This window comes from Oncorhynchus tshawytscha, linkage group LG16, assembly GCF_018296145.1.
Source record: "Oncorhynchus tshawytscha isolate Ot180627B linkage group LG16, Otsh_v2.0, whole genome shotgun sequence".
Taxonomy (NCBI): domain Eukaryota; kingdom Metazoa; phylum Chordata; class Actinopteri; order Salmoniformes; family Salmonidae; genus Oncorhynchus; species Oncorhynchus tshawytscha.
Window position 1 is genome coordinate 54,027,997 of NC_056444.1, and position 19,803 is coordinate 54,047,799.

Here is a 19,803-nt window from a genome sequence, read left to right on the forward strand (position 1 = left end):
TTCTTTAACTAAATCAATTTTTTAGTATAAAATACAATATTTTGTATTTTTTTAATAGTTTTTGTATAACTTTTTGCTCATCTTTATTAATGGACATGACTATATATACTATACTTGTCCTATACTTTCCAAAGTATACTACTGTATGGATTTTTTCAGAATTACTTTTATTTCTACTAAACGCTACTGCCCAAATTATGAGATAAAAAATACATAGAATTCAAGTGGTCATCAAGCCACCCTCTTTATGACACTGAACGCACGAGTGGAGATTCCCACCATAGGCATGTCTCGACCTCTGGCGACCTGGTGATAAGCCTGACTGGGATGCCAAACAAAGAAGGTGCCACCGGGCGCAATCTTCTGCTTCGCTCACCCCATAAACGCTACTCACTGTTTACCTTATAAACAAGGTTTCCTGGAAGCGCTCTCCAAGGTGCTTTTACTTCTGAAAATGTTTTATGGAGAACATAATTACAGCTCAAAAAAGACAGACGGTAGGGCACTTTAGGCAGGCAACCAAGTGTGAAATAGTTGGAGGCCTAAGAACCGGACTTGGGGCTAAAAGTAGCCTCTTAATAAAAAGCAACGGCACACTGTAAAATTATATATTGGCCTAACTGTGTCGACAATCACACAACCCTACACATCAAAACACACAAAGAAATGGTTAACACTAGAAAAGCCTGGCCTCGAAGGACCCCTCTTCGAGCCAATGACGATGTCTTTTGGACATTTTAACATTCTTTTAACAAATACATTTCATATATGCTCTTGCTAAAATAATAATTTGGCTGTATTTATTTATTTATTAAGTAACATTAGAATACGAAAGAAAATGTATTTCAAAGAACACAATAGCATTTTCATTAGTTTGTGTAATTTTAGGCTATAAGTACAAATTATAAACCACCAAAACAACACAGTTAAAGTGTTAAAATCCATTAAATAAACAATCACAAAGTTAATGAATTAATAATTTGTTAAGGGCAGGTCTTAAGGACCATTATGAGACTAAATAAATGCATTTCAAAAGAACAGAATGGCATATAATGAGTTTAAATATATGACTGTGCTTTGAGTGTTGCGAGTGCATGTGGAAAGTGCATGGAATCACGGGAAGTTATATATTGAAATAGAGCTGAAGGGTTCATCTTTAAGAGTTGTTTGGCAAGGATAGGTGATTTTGAAACTGCAGAACCTGCTATTTCTGTTACTATATAGACATCAAATCGTCTTACCTGCTTGTGACTTTTTGGCACTGTTTTCCTGCCCCTGTCAATTCTAAGCTGTGCCATTCATCAGATTCTTCATATACAATTTAACAAGTGATATTGTCACCCATCAGAATATTGTCAATCTAATCTTGTCTTTAGGCCAACTATTATTATGTGTGTGAAATTAGTATCGATATAGTTTTAGATGTAGTTTTCATGGGCCATCATCAGCTGCGCAGGCTGACTGCCAGTGAATGACTGGCAGTGAATGAGGGGTAGGGAAAATAACTGCTTATAAAACTGCTTAAAACGGCTTATAACACATTCTGTTTGTGATATTAAGATTCTAACAACGACAGTGTGTTATATAGACTTATTCAGGAAAGGTTGAGGAAGGGGGAGGGAAATTACTTTAAAAATAACAGAGTAATTGAAAATGTATATTTGTTTTGTGTCCGTCCACATGTCCCTCTCCACATTTCTAGTGTTAATTGAGCACAAAAATCTAGATTTTGCAATGGCCGTATCAGTCTTCGGACTTGAACCCCTGTGGTTTGAATTGAAGAAGGTAGTCAATAAGCACAGACAAAGGATAGAGGATTTGGAAAGATTTAGCATAAAATGTAGATCCGTATGTATTATTTATTAAAAACAGTATGTATTTTCTGCTCATTTTTATCAAGGGTGCCAATAATTGTGGACCTGACTGTATGTAATATACTTTCCAAAGTATACCAATGTATGCATTTTTTCAGAAATACTTTTATGATGAGATAAAAAAATACATAGAAAACAAGTGGTCATCAAGCCACCCTCTTTACGACACTGAACGCATGAGTGGAGATTCCCACCATAGGCATCTGAGATGTCAAATGACCTCTTTCTGTTGACTTACTGTATATGTCTGTGACCTTGGGAGGAAGTGATGCGCAGAACTGTCTCGACCTCTGGCGACCTGGTGATAAGCCTGACTGGGATTCCAAACAAAGAAGGTGCCACCGGGCGCAGTATGATGCCTCACACGCTACTCACTGTTTACCTCATGAACAAGGTTTCCTGGAAACGCTCTCCGAGGTGCTTTTATTGTAAACTTTTACTTCAGAAAATGTTTTATGGAGAACATAACTACAGCTCGAAAAAGACAGGCGGTAGGGCACTTTCGTCAGGCAACCACCTGTGAAACAGTCGGCCATAGAACCGGACTCTGGGCTAAAAGTAGGCCCGAAATAAAATGCAACGGCAGGTACTGTAACAGGATCTGTCGGCCTGGTTGTGTAGAACTTGTAGACAAAGTTCAGTGCCACAAACGTATTTTGTTCTGTTTTAGTTTTAAACGGGGGAGAGCTTAACAAATGTGTCTTAATTCACTGGTCGCGCTCACACACATATCAATGGGCTGATCAAATGAGGGGGATATGTAAAATGGCAGAATTATACAGCGTGGTGCAATTACGCTACACAGGGGGAAACAATCAAGAAGTCTAACAAAGAAGCCCTTTCTCTGTGTGTGTGTGTGTGTGTGTGTGTGTGTGTGTTACTTTTCCATGAGTTTTAATCAAATTTCCATGACCAACAATTGGCGGCGTCTCTACATACGTATAACAAAAAGTAAGTAACGTGGTATTGACACTGGGAGGCTGCTCTCTGAACACATGTACAATCCCCTGTCATAGTGCAAGGCACTTAACCCCCCCACAAAGTAGCTATACCCGTTAGGCAACTGTATAAAACACATGGTCAACCCTCAGTTGGGTGTGCAGGCTTTTGATCAAGCCCTGCTCAAACACATCACAGCCAGTTTATCAAGGTCCGGTTGAGCAGCTAACTTCTAAAATGTGTTTTGTTAAAGAGGGACTGGAATATAAGCCTGCACACCCATTAGCTCCCCTGGAGGATGGTTGTCAACCTTTGATGTATAACAGTGCAACATTATAACCAAATATGTTTTGATGCATTTTGAAATAATTAGTTCATTCAATATATCAAAGATCAAATGGCTATGGAAGGCTAAAAAACATTTTATTCAGCTGGAGCAAGCCCACAAATTTTCTTCAGGAAATGTGTATTTTCTAGTTTAGTCATAATTATCTTAGCTACCTTAGAAGTGTTTACTTTGAAGGTTGACTAGTATCTATTGAGATGCAATGTCCCATACATTGGAAGTATCTACAAAACGTTTTGAAGCCACATTATCCAAAAGAAAGGCTACTATCTAATATGTTTTCCTAAAATTACTGTTCGCGATTCAAAAATTATTTTGATTCACATAATCAGAATCACCGCGATTGAACCAAATCTCAAGTAATACAATGCTGAGGTGAATCGTTCATTTAGTCAAAAATAATTGTTTAAATGAATCAACTTTTGTATGACATTCGCGAATGTATGGCCTCATTCACAAGTGTTGGTGGAAAGTTTTTGGGGATGACATGATGAAAACAAATACATGCTAATAATAGATAAACACCTAACTAGAAGGTACAATATGTGTTTAAATTGGCTACCTAGTTATTAGTCTGTTCTCTATCATATTTTATAGGCTTAGCTACTGCTGCAATGTCTCTCCTTGATCCACAGCCCACTTGTCTTGCACACATGCAGGTGATGTGTGCAAACCGAGACGAGCTAAAGTGTCATTCTGATGTTTTGATTTTTATTTGATTGAGAAAATATTTAAAAGCTGTGCCTAAATAAATGTAATTAACATACATTAAATTCAATTTCCATTACTTTTCTGATTTTATCCTTTTCCAAAGCTTTTCCAGGCCTGGAAAACCCCATTTTAAAATGCCATGACTTTTCCAGGATTTTCATGACCGTACGAACCCCGGTGTGTGGAAAAAGCAGGGCGAGGGCTCCCAAGGCATGTACTCTATTTAGAAAATGTTATTTCATATCTGGAGCTGGTCCCTTTGGAGAACATGAAACGGTTTGAGGAATAACAGCAGGGAGTACTACGCATCACAGTTAACATAACAGAGGAGCCTCTGAAAATCACCTGCAATGAAGATAAATTAACCTTGGACAAGACAAAAAAAAATACAAAATAAAAAAGTTACATAAAATAATAGTGTTTGGTTTATAAAAACCACTTGAGAATATTAATAGAAATACAGACGCCACGAATGTGAAAAAGTGACACGTTGCCGGCTTTCCACTTGGCATGTGAAGCGATCCCACAGGGACATGACCAAATAGTGTGTTTAAAGTCATAAAAGTGTCTTAAAACTTCACTGTTAAGTCAATATTACAGTTAGGGACTTTGGTATGGTGCATAAATACATTTTACAATTTGGAACAAAACCTCCACCAATCCATCTTAGCAGACTCAGGAGAAATTGTAGAAATAATAGTATCAGGTATGTGATTTTTTTAAAGATATATATTTTTAAACTATTAACTGGAGGAGAAAAAGCCCAATATGTCTACTCCTGCATACAAAGCTATTGACCATGGAAGTAGATGTCCTCTTCACGTGTTGGAAAGTGAGCACAGGATGTTGTAGAGCACCTGTTTGAAAGCTGCTCATCCTCTTGTTAAGGATGCAGTTTGAGGGAGGAGGTGAGGAAAGGAGACACTAGTGTCAATTTAAAGTGCATGTACTGTAGAGATAGATGACTGTAGACAAGAGTCACTTACCAGTTCGCCAAAGTGCTTCATGGCGTACTCCAGGACCCCGGATGCTGCCTCTGGTTGCTGCAGTTTGTTATTGATGCTGGAACAAGACACAGAAGCAGAGACAGCTTTACGTCAATATTCATACCCAATCTGGCAACCGACTCAGGCACTCTCCCATGTCACGTACAGCATGCTCTGGGTGAGAAAGCGTCTGAGGTCTCACACACAGTACAGTGGGGTCCGATATTTATGGACACCCTTGATAAAGACGAGCAAAAACGACTATGAAATAAATCCTTCCAATACTGAGCTATATTGTACGCAAAAGGTGAAATGATATTATTTTATACTAACAAAATTGCTCAGAGAAAGAGATTTTGTTTAACAACTTGTTGAAAAAATGATTTCACTACTCCAGCACCCTGCGTGGACAACGACACAGAGCAGGGTGCACAATCAAAAACACATCTTTTGACCAATGGGTAAAATAATACGTTAATTGTGTATATATTACTCTTTCTTCTCAAATCCGCAGGACATAAAACAATATAGAGGTAAGATGGATATAAATTTTGAGACATGACACACAGTATTTTCATATTTCAGTAAGCGCTTTACATATTAATTTGAAATTCCTGTTCTTTTTTTGAAGATTTCTCATAAAAACAAGCGTCTCTCTGTAAAATGTAAACTGAGCACTGAGCGTATACAAAACTTTCTATTAATCATTTTACATTTAATTCAGCTCGTGTCATGCTCATTTAGTATTTTGTGACCTGCGGAATCAACTTTGAAGATAACGTCCACAAAATGTAAAATCCCCAAAAGTTGTTACGAACAACCTATGTCAACTGAACTAGGTGCTCATTGTCAGATGTATTAGGTTCCAAAATCCAACTGTTTGGATATTAGAGAAAGACCTCACTGATTCAGAACAGAATTCATTATATTTGTCTTGGTAAAATGTACCGTAAAACTACAAATTGGCATAAAACTACAAATTGATGTCTCAAATGGCCACCTGTCCCTTTTAATAGCCGGGCAACGGCACACATTTCAGCAAATAAACGCCTCCTTCAAATAAACATTAGGTCTAAATTCATTGTTAACGAGGTTACCATGAATTGCTTATGAGGTTTAATATTTGAATTGTTACATTAAATAATGCAGTAACGACAAAACAATTATGGCAATAATCTGTTTTTATCACCAGTAAGAAACTGATAGCCATTGACTGCTAATAGCTGAGAACTGCTAGCTAACAGGCAAGCACGAAAACAGTAAACAACTTCACGAGGATAGAGCCCTAGAAATCAGCAGATTGCCAGCTAGTGGCGAAAAGAAAGAACTGCTAATAAATGCACAGTCAAAGAGGACAATAACTATTCTGGAACATATAGTTTTTTTGAGCTTACTAAGACAAAAGAAATGTGACACGTAAATTATAACACATTACTGCAGGAAATTTAAAAATGTATTAAAATGCTGGAAGTGAATGCTGGAATTAAACAATGAACAAAAAACAATGCAGCTGTTGGCATTAAGGAAAATAGATGCCTGGTTCAAAAAAAAGACTGTCTCTAACAAGAGCCTGTTGTGTTCAGTGATTTAAGCAAATAAAATCCCAGGCTATTAATTAAAGTTTTACTGCATTTTATAACATAAGGAAGTGAAATTCCACCAACAAAGCGCATTTTCACCCACTCTGGGCAGAGAGGGTGGAGACCTTACAGTGAGACTTTTTCAAAAAAGTTTTATAAGATTGGAGAACACAGAATGAGTGAACTTTTTTGATTGGTTCTCATATACGTTATTTGCATGTGCAACACTCTCCATGCTTCCTCGTCAATTTCCTCCGCTCCCACTAGATAAGTAAACAAGCCAAGCTAAAGATAGGCTAGCTGGCCTAGCTAGCTAAAACTGTTGGGAGAAAAACTCTGATGGAGCTTTCTGAAAAGTTTACAGAGAAACGACACTGCCACATAGTAACAAGGAACTTAGGAATTTCATTAAAATAGGAGTAACTTGAAGAATCGAGCCTTCGTGCGAAGGGAGGATGTATTGGTGGTCTTGCAAACGGGCTTGATGATACTTCACATACCTAACAATTTCATTGGCTCTCTTGTAGAGTGTATCCATTGTTTTCAGTGCCATGATGTCCTTGAAGAACAGATTCAATGCATGAGCAGCACAGCCAATGGGTGTGATGTGAGGGTAGGACTCCTCCACTTTAGACCAAGCAGCATTCATGTTCGCAGCATTGTCTGTCACCAGTGCAAATACGTTCTGTGGTCCAAGGTCATTGATGACTGCCTTCAGCTCATCAGCAATGGAGAGACCAGTGTCTCTTGTCCCTTGTGTCTGTGTTATTGTAGAATACTGGTTCAGGGGTGGAGATGTAGTTAATTATTCCTTGCCCACGAACATTCGACCACCCATCAGAGATGATTGCAACACAGTCTGCTTTCTCTATGATTTGCTTGACATTCACTTGAACTCTGTTGAACTCTGCATCCAGCAAATTAGTAGATAAAGCATGTCTGGTTGGAGGGGTGTATGCTGGGCGAAGAGCATTCAGAAATATCTTCTAATACCCATTGCCTCTGAGCATCAGAGGTGAACCAGCTGCATACACAGCTCGAGCAAAACAGTCATCAGCATTTCCCTGACTACGTTCCTCCATTGAGTCCAAAAACACTTCTGATTCCAGGTGGACCATGAGCTGTTGCTAGAGATGTCTGATTCATCATTTTCACCTTGAATAAAGGTAGAGGGACTTTTGTCAGAGGTTGCTTGCTGTGAGCGCTGTGGGAACTTTATGCACTTGGCCAGATGACTTTGCATCTTTGTTGCATTCTTCGAATATCATTTGGCACAGTATTTGCAAATGTACACAGCTTTTCCTTCTACATTAGCTACAGTGAAATTTCTCCACACATCAGATAGTGCCAGTGGCATTTTCCTGTGAAGATTAGAACAAAAATGAGTAAAAAAAATACAATTCCATGTACAGATAACTAGTACAGTTAGATTAAACAACTCCTTTGTAAGATAAATGTTTTAAAATTAAACATGTATGGAAACGGGTGAATTAACACTCAAGCAAGCTAAAACCCACATGGGTAGCAAAAACAAACTAGCAGAAATTGTTAACTTAGAAATGATTCAAACACACTTTGCTGTAGGTTATTTACTAGTTAACAAAAAATCATATATGTCATAAAATATATTCAACCACCCAGTACTGTAATCAAAACTTACCAGAAAGCATGTAGTCCTTGGCTCATACAGTGTAGTAGTGTGGGCTCAATAGCATCTCAGTGTGCAAGTTCTTGAGAATCAGCTTTACATGTGACGTAAGAGTGCACTGCACATGTGATGGGAGAATGCACTGTGCATGCAGATGGTTGAAATTAGATTGAATTGGGGATAGTTTAACCAAAATATGCCACAAGAGCTAGAATTGCCTTGTGTGTATCCAACAAAAAAAGGTTCCTGTTATACGATAACTTTTTTGATGAATTTAAGCAAATTCCCCAAATTCCAGGGCTTAACATACCATGGAACATTTCTGGAAAATTCTGGAAATTTACCAGAAAGTTTCCGACCCTTTGCAACCCTAGTTGCAGGTAATGCATAATACAGAATGGTTCTAATAGAATATAATTTGTTGTCAGAAAATTAGTCTACCTATGTGTTTGTTTGATCAAATGGGTGCAACCCATTCCTAAATCGTCACACGTGCTGTGTTCGAACCTACTGCAAACCCTGCATTGGCAACAGTGATAAATCCAAAAGTACAACTGAATTTACGCTGAGAAAGCGGGGGTTCTGTCGACACATAGTGGAGACTTGATATAAAGTCACCATTAATTCGGAGTTGACAAATTCCGGACCCCATCCCCACAAATCATAAAACTAATGGTCAGCGCTAATTTGCGATTGTGAGCAAGCCAATGGCCAACTGGACTATCCACTCATTGGCATGTGCATGTTAAACATCGTCTTTTCAACCAACAAAGGTGCCCTGTTTGGGAGATAATGTCATCCACTTTTCTGTCATGACTATAATCCCCCGGGCATCTAATGTTTAAGAACCCACACATCTGGAAGCACTCATCTGAAACGCAAGTCTGTAGTATTTCCTCATCTACGAAAAGCCACGCTTGGCCTGTTCCAATACATCTGTTAAAATGTAGCGTTTTAAGGAAGTTGGAAGGCGAGGACAGCAGGCGAGAGAGTTGATGACATCGGAGCCTATATGTCAGGAATCCCAGAGTGCCCTGGGGTCAGGGCCAGACCAATTTGTTGACTGGACCCAGCGAGAGGACATCTGCATGAAAACACAGCAGTTGCTAACCAAATGTACTACAAAACTGGGCATATCAAACACTAAATATGTGGTATGTAATAAGGAAAACAGAGTCCACATTTTCTACAGTCACAGGTAAGTTCTGGCAGTACATAGGATTTATTTATCCGCAAATGTTAATACACAGTATCAAACGCACCACTTGTGTCATCTCAAGAATCTTAAAACAACTCTTGGAAAATCAAGAAATCAAAATGTAATACACGTGAATAAGAAGGGTTTCATACTTGTGGTTTAATTTCCTGCCTTCAAGAAGGACATTATGCAAGAGGAGGATATGTCAGCAATATGTGATTGCCGGCTACTCACACATCAAAGAGGCTTATATCACTTCGCGGTCTACGGTGTGGTGATGTGATAGATGAATGGAGTGCCACAGGGATCAATGTCGGGACTGTTATAATTAATATTCTGGGGGAACCAGTGTATCCCAATCACAAATTTGGCATTTTAAGACTCTTCCGGAGCGTGAACAGAGGACATCTTTCCTAGACAGATAAAGCACATCACTGTCCCAATGTGGCACTAGTATGACAGGGTATTGGGTTGACAGTCAGTGTAAATAATATAGCAACCTACAGTAATGTTGGGCTAGAGAGAAGCAAGGCTGTATATTACCTCAACCCCTACACGTCTCATTATTTGATAAAATATCACCTTCCTAATTACGGTATAGAGCAGGTGTGAAGGTTGACCCAGCAGTAGGTTTTTAACAGGCTGACGAACTTGACGGATGTGTTGCCAAAGTGAGGGTTTTTATTTGGTATGAGAATAATTTATATATCCGGCAACAGTACAAGTATTTACAAAAACAAATAATCAAGACAATTAACAAAAAGTAGGCCTAATAAACTTAAAAGAAAACCCAGGCTTCAATCATGTCTGTACTCATCAGAATGCAGACTTTACCCTGTCCTGTCTCTGACCTGCAGACAAAGAAATTACAGGGTTTAAATACCAATACCCAGGATGTTTCTGACCAATGAGAACAAGCCAATTCACATCATGATCACTTCACATTTAAAGCAAACATTACAATACACACCTGTTCATATTATAAACATAAATGTATTTCCATAGCACACACAATAAAGGTGCACCATGCTTTAAACATAAATGAAAGTTAGGGATCAGAACATACACAGTGTGTATTCAGACCCCTTGACTTTTTCCACGTTTTGTTATGTAACAGCCTTATTCTAAAACTGATTCAATTGTTGTTTTGTCCCTCATATCTACGCACAATACCCCATGTTACTGTAGGTTCTGAAAACAACAGAGTAAAAACGGACAACCAGAAAAAGCTCAAACTAAGTGTATTCACCCAACACTGAAAAGACAAGGTATTACACATCTAGACTGCCAATATATCTCTGTTGCTAGGCAGGAACTTAATTGGTTCCTCTCACTGGTATCATCACAGCCTTGCCTGATACTAACACCTTCGTGGGCATGGAAGTGTATGTGTGAGATAGGACTGTAGTAGGAGAGTCGTTGTGGTGGGCCTCTCTGGCCCCCCTCCCAGAGGTTTCTTCTCACTTCATCTGTTGACTTGACCTCGAGACGCATTCCTCCATCCTCCCTAGTTCCACAGCTGGCCTGCCTTATCAGAGACTAACTATTGCCCTTCGGCTCCCTCCTTAGAAACATGGAGCAGAATACAAACTTTCTGCACTTAGTAACTTATACCAAGTCCCGCTCTAACCTTCATTGACCCCAGCATATACATTCCTTCTACATAAAAAGTAATCAAGTTCTAGTCTGGTAAAAATGAACAAGTATATTTCAAGCTAGAATCCAACACCCGTAATGACAAAGCAAAAACACGTTTAGAAATATTAGCAAATGTATATAATGTACTTTTTGTACATAGTCCCCTCATTTTAGGGGACCAAAAGTGCAGGGACAAATTCACTTACAGTGCATTCGTAAAGTATTGACTTTTTCCAAATTTTGCTACGTTACAGCCTTATTCTAAAATTGATTAAATTGTTTTCCCCCCCGCATCAATCTACACACAATACTCCATAATGACAAAGCAAAACAGGCTTAGACATTTTTGCAAATGTATTGAAAATAAAAACTTAAATATCACATTTACATAAGAATTCAGACCCTTTACATAGCCTTGAGTCTTCTTGGGTATGACGCTACAAGCTTGGCACACCTGTATTTGGGGAATTTCTCCCATTCTTCTCTGCAAATCCTCTCAAGCTTTGTCAGGTTGGATGGGGAGAGTCACTGCACAGCTATTTTCAGGACTCTCTAGAGATGTTCGATCGGGTTAAAGTCCAGGCTCTGGCTGGCCCACTCAAGGACATTCAGAGACTCCTGGGTTGTCTTGGCTGTGTGCTTAGGGTTGTTATACTGTTGGAAGGTGAACCTTCGCCCCAGTCTGAAGTCCTGAGATCTCTGGAGCAGGTTTTCATCAAGGATCTCGCTGTACTTTGCTCTGTTCATGTTCCCCTCGATCCTGACTAGTCTCCCAGTCCCTGCCGCTGAAAAACATCCCTGCAGCATGGTGCTGCCACCATGCTTCAACGTAGGGATGGTGCCAGGTTTCCTCCAGACGTGGCGCTTGGTATTCAGGCCAGAGAGTTCAATCTTGGTTTCATCAGACCAGATAATCAATCTTGTTTCTCAAGGTCTGAGAGTCCTTTAGTTACCTTTACGTAAACTCCAAGTGGACTGCCATGTGCCTTTTACTGAGGAGTGGTTTCTGTCTGGCCACTCTACCATAAAAGCCTGATTGGTGGAGTGCTGTAGAGATGGTTGCTCTTCTGGAAGGTTCTCCCATCTCCACAGAGGAACTCTGGAGCTCTGTCAGAGTGACCATCGGGTTCTTGGTCACCACCCTGACCAAGGTTCTTTCCCCCAATTGCTCAGTTTGGCGTGGCAGCCAGCTCTAGCAGAGTCTTGTGTTTCCAAACTTATTCCATTTAAGAATGATGGAGGCCATCGTGTTCTTGGGGACCGTCAATTCTGCACAAACTTGTTGATACCCTTCGCCAGATCTGTGCCTCGACACAATCCTGTCTCAAAGCTCTACGGACAAATCCTTCAACCTCATGGCTTGGTTTTTGCTCTGACATGCACTGTCAACTGTGGGACCTTATATAGACAGGTGTGTGCCTTTCCAAATCATGTCCAATCAACTGAATTTACCACAGGTGGATTCCAATCACATTGTAGAAACATCTCACGGATGATCAATGGAAACAAGATGCACTTTAACTCAATTTACAGTCTCATAGCAAAGGGTCTGAATACTAATGTAAATATTTTTCTAAAAACCTGTTTTCACTTTGTCATTATGTCATTGTCTGATTCCCTTAGAGGTTTTTCCACTCTGAATTTGAGGTTCTTCCCTGGCTGCCACTGTTGACATAGTTTTGGTTTGTAAGAGACCAAGGGCCTTAGCCTTTTGGTAACAGCTTTGAAACAAGGCTTAGTAGAAAGCACAATGAAAATAACACTGATTCGCACTGCAGAGACAAAATTCAATCAAACCTTTTTTCTACTAAACCTACAGAGCCCACCTAATTTGACCACACGTTTCCAGCCGGACCCAAATGCAGTGTAAATACACTGATTATTTTTCTGCTGGTTCTTTCAGAGCTCATTGACTGTTCCCCTGTTCCCCTTCACAGCCCCCTTCATTACAAAAACAGTCCTGTTGTCGTTCATCCTGTCAGACAATAAAAAAATCATAACATGGGTTTAAAATTAAACCCAATCAACCACCGTTGGCGGGCTGGTGTGTCCAATGATAAAAGGCTGTATAGTCTGAAGCATGTCTTGTGTGTTATGCTTTGGCAACCATTCAATATTTCAAGTCGTGGTAAAAGTATTGAGTTTCCTGGGTTAATCAAAAACGTTGATTAAGTTCTGCCTCTCGGCTCTCGTGATGAATATAACTGAGGTAGAAGCCCTGTAATTGAACACTGGAGGGAAATCACTCTCAAAGGTGTGATTAAGAGTGACACCAACCGCTTATTACTTTACATAAACCATGATACAAAATATAGGTGAATCATCTTAAGGGTCAGTCTATACTGTGTGAGAAATAATAATGTAAATGAGACAGTTGCTTTGATTTATACATTTGCTGTACTAGGTTAATAAATGTTTTATACATAAAAGGATTGAGAGACTCAACTTTTCCAAAAGAAAGACAGGCTCTCCGGTCGATTAAAGCATCCATGGAGAGAAACAAAACACCATTCTCACGCAATCGTCCTGTGTCTTCCATAACACTGAGTGGCTTGGCTTTCGGTTGAATAAGACAGAATACGATCCTTAAAGAAAACGTAATAAATTCCCCCTTAGAGCGTAACATAAGTGTGAAGGAATGAGAGAGGGGAAAACTTGTCTCACTTCTGAACCTAATCTAATCATCTAAGTATGCTCTTGATCCTCAATGATTTTTCTGCCCTTTAGCTAGCTAGTTTGCCAAATGTTGACTCTATTCCTTGATGTTGAGCAAAGCAGCTTCAAATGTTTGGCTCTTAGGACTATAAGTGTTCAAGTTTGACATAAAAAGCTGAAGAAAGTTGCACAGCATTGTGCTTTTGGTAATGTTATATTTAAAAGTATGAATCCGATCCCATTGCATTGAGTATTGCTTGCACATTTTTCAGATTGTGTATTTCTTCAATAATCGAACGCACAGTGGACACTTTTCTTTTTTCTTTAGTCACATGTACAGGGTCACAGATGTAGTTGCAGTGTACTGGGAAATTCTTACACTCCAACAGTGCAGGTGTAGAAACCAGTAATGTTTTGAAGGAGCTCAAGGCGAGGCACCATTTTAGTAAGTGACTAATGTGAGGAGAGGGAAATTTATGGAAGTGGACATTAAAGAGACTTCAAGCAGTGGCGGCTACCCTGCTGGGGGGAGGAGCGAGCGGGCGGTGCCACACCTGATCCATCTGCCAGAGAGATAAAACAAAGCGCCCTCAATGCACTCCTCCGAAATACGAAGAAATTATATGGTGATGGAGATATGGTCTGTTGGAGAAAGTTATTTGAGTCAGATAACACTGTGTCCTTTGCTCCCCAGTCTAAATATGGGTAAAGTCTGGAAAGGACTTGTTGATGGGGATAGGGCTGGAGATGGACCCCTCTAAGGAGGCTAAAAGAGGACAGATTGAATCCCTAGATCTAATCGAGGCCACGCACTAACATAGGTTACTTGAATGTAATGGTGATAGACTCCTTGACTCTGTTAAGGCTTTCAAATGTTCCAGGAGTATGGAAAGTGGAAAAGTGACAATGGTTGTTTGACATGTCTCTGGCCTTAGTGTCTGAGGACCCCGTTCATTTGTGAGGTCGGCCAGATCCCAATCAATGACTGATTCAGACGAGTCCAACCATCGAACTCTTTGTTTATTTTTTATTGCACACTCCTATTTCCCAGGAGATTACAGATGGGAAATGGGCGGGGTCCGTCTTCTTGGCAACTCACACTCCACTGCTTCCAAAAACACTGACTCACCTGCCCTCTCAAACGTTTGGATCCTGAATCATTATACAGTTGTATAATGTACAAGAAAGCATTTCAGGGAAATGTTTCAATGTAAGAAGGCGATCACAAAGAATAATGGTAACACAGACATTGCAACGTTCTCGGGAAATATTGGTAAGAGAGGCTGAATCACACCACCCAATGAGAGCTAAGAGAAAGGGCCTAATGAAGTCTCAGGTGGCAGGTCCTGCTGTTACATGGAGCGCATTTAAGCTGCTGAGAACCAAGATTATCTGTGTCCTGAGAACACTTCCTGCAAACAAAGTTGAGGCAATACACGTACCATTTGCTCTAGACTCACAAGTGGAGTGAGATAGACGTGCTTCCAAGGAACGGCAGTCCTCTTGCCATCGCCCATTTATTTTTTGGTCTCTCCAACAACACTCATTTGTAGAAAATATCAGCTACATGATATTGAGGGATGTTGGATGGAGAGCAAAGACCAGTTTGTTTTCCTGTTCCATCTATAAAAGCCTGTGCCAACAAGCATATTTCAGGCGAGGGCAATTAGAAAGTGATTGACATAATTTGACCCAGAACCTTCTTGTTTCTTCAGCTGGATAGTCCACAGGATTATGGCTGAGCTCTGAATGAAGAATGAAAACGATATTATACTGTGGATTATTGACGGACACGTCTCATGGTGTGTAGCTGGTATGAGTGAGTTTTGTGGTCGGTTTCGGTTATTACATAATAACCACGGTTTTCGATTTCAATTTTTTTTTAAACATTAAATGCATTATTAAATAATTACTATAGAATTATTTTAAAGCTTTGTAGCCCTTTCGACTCACAGCTCATCATCCCGTATACAGGTTGAAAATTGCGGATTTTGTAATTGATAAGCACCTAAATTGGAACGCAGTGGCTGTACGATAACGTGCTATATATGATGTCAGAGCGCTGGGCTTCACAGCGCTGTATGGGTTGACTGACAGCCGTTATAAACTTCAGCACCATGCGCGACTCGAAGATTCCCTCATCCCTCCCACTAATACTGCACATTTTTTGCTTGAGTGAGGGAAATGCTGTAAATCGAGAGGAGTAGATGTGTTCTGAAAGTTGAGACGTTGAGGAAACCACACACCCGTTAATTAACAAACACGTTTAGTATCTCCACGCCTCCACGCATACAAGTCGCTGATGTGCCTTTTAAAATAAATGAATTTATTAGGCTAATCCATTTCACACTGCTCGTTCGCGCTGCTCGTTCCGTGGGTGAGCGAATGCTCCTATCACCGTCTCTCTGAAGCATCTTCGACCAGTGTTTTGGCTTACTGCCCTGCATACTGCCTGTATCCACAGCACTAACTTGCGAGTTGGCGATCTCCCGCTCGCTTTGTAAAGTGTAGCCAGGGTCCAGACAGTGAGTAAGTTCTCTGCCTTCTCTCTGTTTATCAAACTGGTGCATGTGTGATCAAGTCTGTGTTGCTTGTATGTTTTGCCATTTCACAAAATAACTTTGTCCTTCCTGTAACTCTTTATGGATCCTACCAACAAAAGGGGTGATCTGTTTTAGGATGTAACGGAATTTAAGCACAGTTTTGAATTTACGCAGTCAGAGGTGAGGGAGCTAAAGGCCGCCAATGTCAACAGCAAGACCGCATTCAAAACCATGTCTGAGGATTTCGCAATTTTCAAAACGTCACTTGACAAGCGCTCTTCCAAAGGAGACTAAGTTGAAAATCAATCGAGGTGCAATAACATTTCAAATCGATGGAATTGAGGACGTAAAGACTGAAACTTGGCATGACACAGAGGTCAAGGCCAAGAAACTCCAGGCAGATCAACTCAAACTGGACCCTAAACTATATAGGAATGGCACTTTCTTCCCAGATGGACAGCCCAGGTGTGTAGTTGTGAAACTGCTCAGGTTCAAATTCAAGGAGGAGACTCACAGGAGAGCCAACTGCATGAAGGGAACCAAAGTCTTCATCAATGAAAACTTCTCTGAAAAGTTACGCCCCAAAAGCAAGGAACTGCGCCCACGATTAACTTCTCTGGGATATGTGGGACGCTAACGTGAAATTGCAGGGCGCCAAATTCAAAACAGAAATCTCATAATTAAAATTCCTCAAACATACAAGTATTATACACCATTTTAAAGATACACTTCTCGTTAATCCAGCCACAGTGTCTGATTTCAAAAAGACTTTACAGCGAAAGCACACCTTGCCATTATGTTAGGTCAGCGCCAAGTCACAGAAAAACATACAGCCATTTTCCAAACAAGGAGAAGTGTCACAAAACTCAGAAATAGCGTTAAAATTAATCACTAACCTTTGATGATCTTCACCGGATGGCACTCCCAGGACTCCATGTTAGACAATAAATGTGTGTTTTGTTCAATAAAGTTAATCTTTATGTCCAAAAACCTCATTTGAAATTGGTGTGTTATGTTCAGAAATGCATTGTCTCAAACAAACATCCGGTGCAGAGCGCCAAATCAATTTACAGAAAGTGATATGCATGGAATTATAGATAAACTTCTCCTTAATGCAACTGCTGTGAACACAGGGGCCTCCATCATTCTTAAATGGAAGTAGTTTGGAACCCCCAAGACTCTTCCTAGAGCTGGCCGCCCGGCCAAACTGAGTGATCAGGGAGGTGACCAAGAACCTGATGGTCACTCTAGAATTCCTCTGTGGAGAAAAGAGAACCTTCCAGAAGGACAACCATCTCAGCAGCACTCCACCAATCAGGCCTTTATGGTAGAGTGGCAAGACGGAAGCCACTCCTCAGTAAAAGGCCCATGACAGCCCGCTTGGAGCTTGCCAAAAGGCAACTAAAGGACTCTCAGACCATGAGAAACAAAATTCTCTGGTCTGATGAAACCAAGATTGAACTCTTTGGCCTGAATGCCAAGCTTCACATCTGAAGGAAACTTGGCACCATCCAAATGGTGAAATATGATGGAGGCAGCGTCATGCTGTGGCAATGTTTTTCAGCAGCAGGGACTGGGAGACTAGTCAGGATCGGCGGATAGATGAATAAAGCAAAGTAAAGTGAGATCCTTGATGAAAACCTGCTGCAGAGGCCTCAGGACCTCAGACTGTGGCGAAGGTTCACCTTCCAACAAGACAACAACCCTAAACACACAGCCAAGACAACGCAGGACCTGAACCCGGTCAAACATCTCTGGAGAGACCTGAAAATAGCTGTGCACTCCCCACCCAACCTGACAAAGCTCAAGAGGATCTGCAGAGAAGAATGAGAGGAACTCCCCAAATACAGGTGTGCCAAGCTTGTAGCACCATACCCAAGAAGACTCGAGGCTGTAATCGCTGCCAAAGGTGCCTCAACAAAGTACTAAGTAAAGGGTCTTAATACCTATGTAAATGTAATATTTCATTTATTTTTTATAAACTTGCAAAAAAAATATATATATATATATATGCTTTTGCTTTGTCAATATGGGGTTGTGTGTAGGTAAGAGGGAAAAAACTATTTAATACATTTTAGAATAAGGTTGTAACGTAGCTCCCGAATGGCACTGCAGCCTAAGGCACTGCATCTCAGTGCTAGAGGCGTCACTACACACTCTGGTTCGATCCCGGGCCACTCTACCATAAAAGGCCTGATTGATGGAGTGCTGCAGAGATGGCTGTCCTTCTGGAAGGTTCTCCCATCTCCACAGAGGAACTCTGGAGCTCTGTTAGAGTGACCATTGGGTTCTTGGTCACCTCCCTGATCGTCTGATCATTGCTCAAGAGTCTGGGTGGTTCCAAACTTCTCCCATTTTAGAATTATGGAGGCCACTGTGTTCTTGGGGACCTTCAATGCTACACAAACTTGTTGGTACCCTTACCTAGATCTGTGCCTTCGACACAATCCTTTTCCGGAGCTCTATGGACAATTCCATCGACCTCATGGCTTGGTTTTTGCTCTGACATGCACCGACAACTGTGGGACCTTATATACTGTAAACAGGTGTGTGCCTTTCCAAATCATGTCCAATTTACCACAGATGGACTCCAATCAAGTTCTAGAAATATCTCAAGGAAAATCAATGGAAACAGGATGCACCTGTGCTGAATATAAAAGGGTCTGAATACTTACGTATTTTTTATTTTTTATAAATATGCAAGAAATTCTAAACACCTGCTTTTGCTTTGTCATTATTGGGTAGTGTGTAGATTGATGAGGGGAAACCAATATTTAATCAATTTTAGAATAAGGCTGTAACGTTAAAAATAAATGTGGAAAGGGGATCTGAATACTTTCAGAATGCACTGTACGTAGCCTCTTGGAGACACCAGACTCACTCAAACCCTTGTAAACTTTTAAAAATATATATATTGCACCTACTTCAAAATGTAAATTATTATTAGCTTACTGAATGTATACAGAGTATTTAGAGATTTTGTTATTGACAAATGCTGTGAAAAGTACAGTAAATGTAAAATGCACATAAAATCAACAATTGTATTCAGTCTTATGTCAGGTGAAATGTGTCATCACCTTTGGTCTGATCCTTTCCCCATAATCTCCAAAGTGTTCCCTTCACATTTCTACCGTGGTCACGCATATTTTTTTTTAAATACACTGCTCCAAAAAATTAAGGGAACACTAAAATAACACATCCTAGATCTGAATGAATGAAATATTCATATTTATCAATACAAAAATGATCAATGGAAATCAAATGTATCAACCCATGGAGGTCTGGATTTGGAGTCACACTCAAAATTAAAGTGGAAAACCACACTACAGGCTGATCGAACTTTGATGTAATGTCCTTAAAACAAGTCAAAATGAGGCTCAGTAGTGTGTGTGGCCTCCACATGCCTGTATGACCTCCCTACAACGCCTGGGCATGCTCCTAATGAGGTGGCGGATGGTCTCCTGAGGGATCTCCTCCCAGACCTGGACTAAAGCATCCGCCAACTCCTGGACAGTCTGTGGTGCAGCGTGGCGTTGGTGGATGGAGCGAGACATGATGTCCCAGATGTGCTCAATTGGATTCAGGTCTGGGGAACGGGCGGGCCAGTCCATAGCATCAATGCCTTCCTCTTGCAGGAACTGCTGACACACTCCAGCCACATGAGGTCTAGCATTGTCTTGCATTA

The 19,803-nt window shown here is 40.4% G+C and overlaps 1 protein-coding gene across 2 annotated transcripts in view; it reads right to left on the minus strand.

The window, feature by feature from the left end:
* mtor (mechanistic target of rapamycin kinase) overlaps positions 1 to 19,803 on the minus strand; it is a 132,689-nt gene that overhangs the window by 53,950 nt on the left and 58,936 nt on the right. For both annotated transcript variants that reach the window (XM_042299362.1, XM_042299361.1), the window contains exon 29: positions 4,857 to 4,932. In XM_042299362.1, coding sequence (XP_042155296.1) covers positions 4,857 to 4,932 — 76 coding nt within the window. The remainder of the gene's footprint in view (positions 1 to 4,856; positions 4,933 to 19,803) is intronic.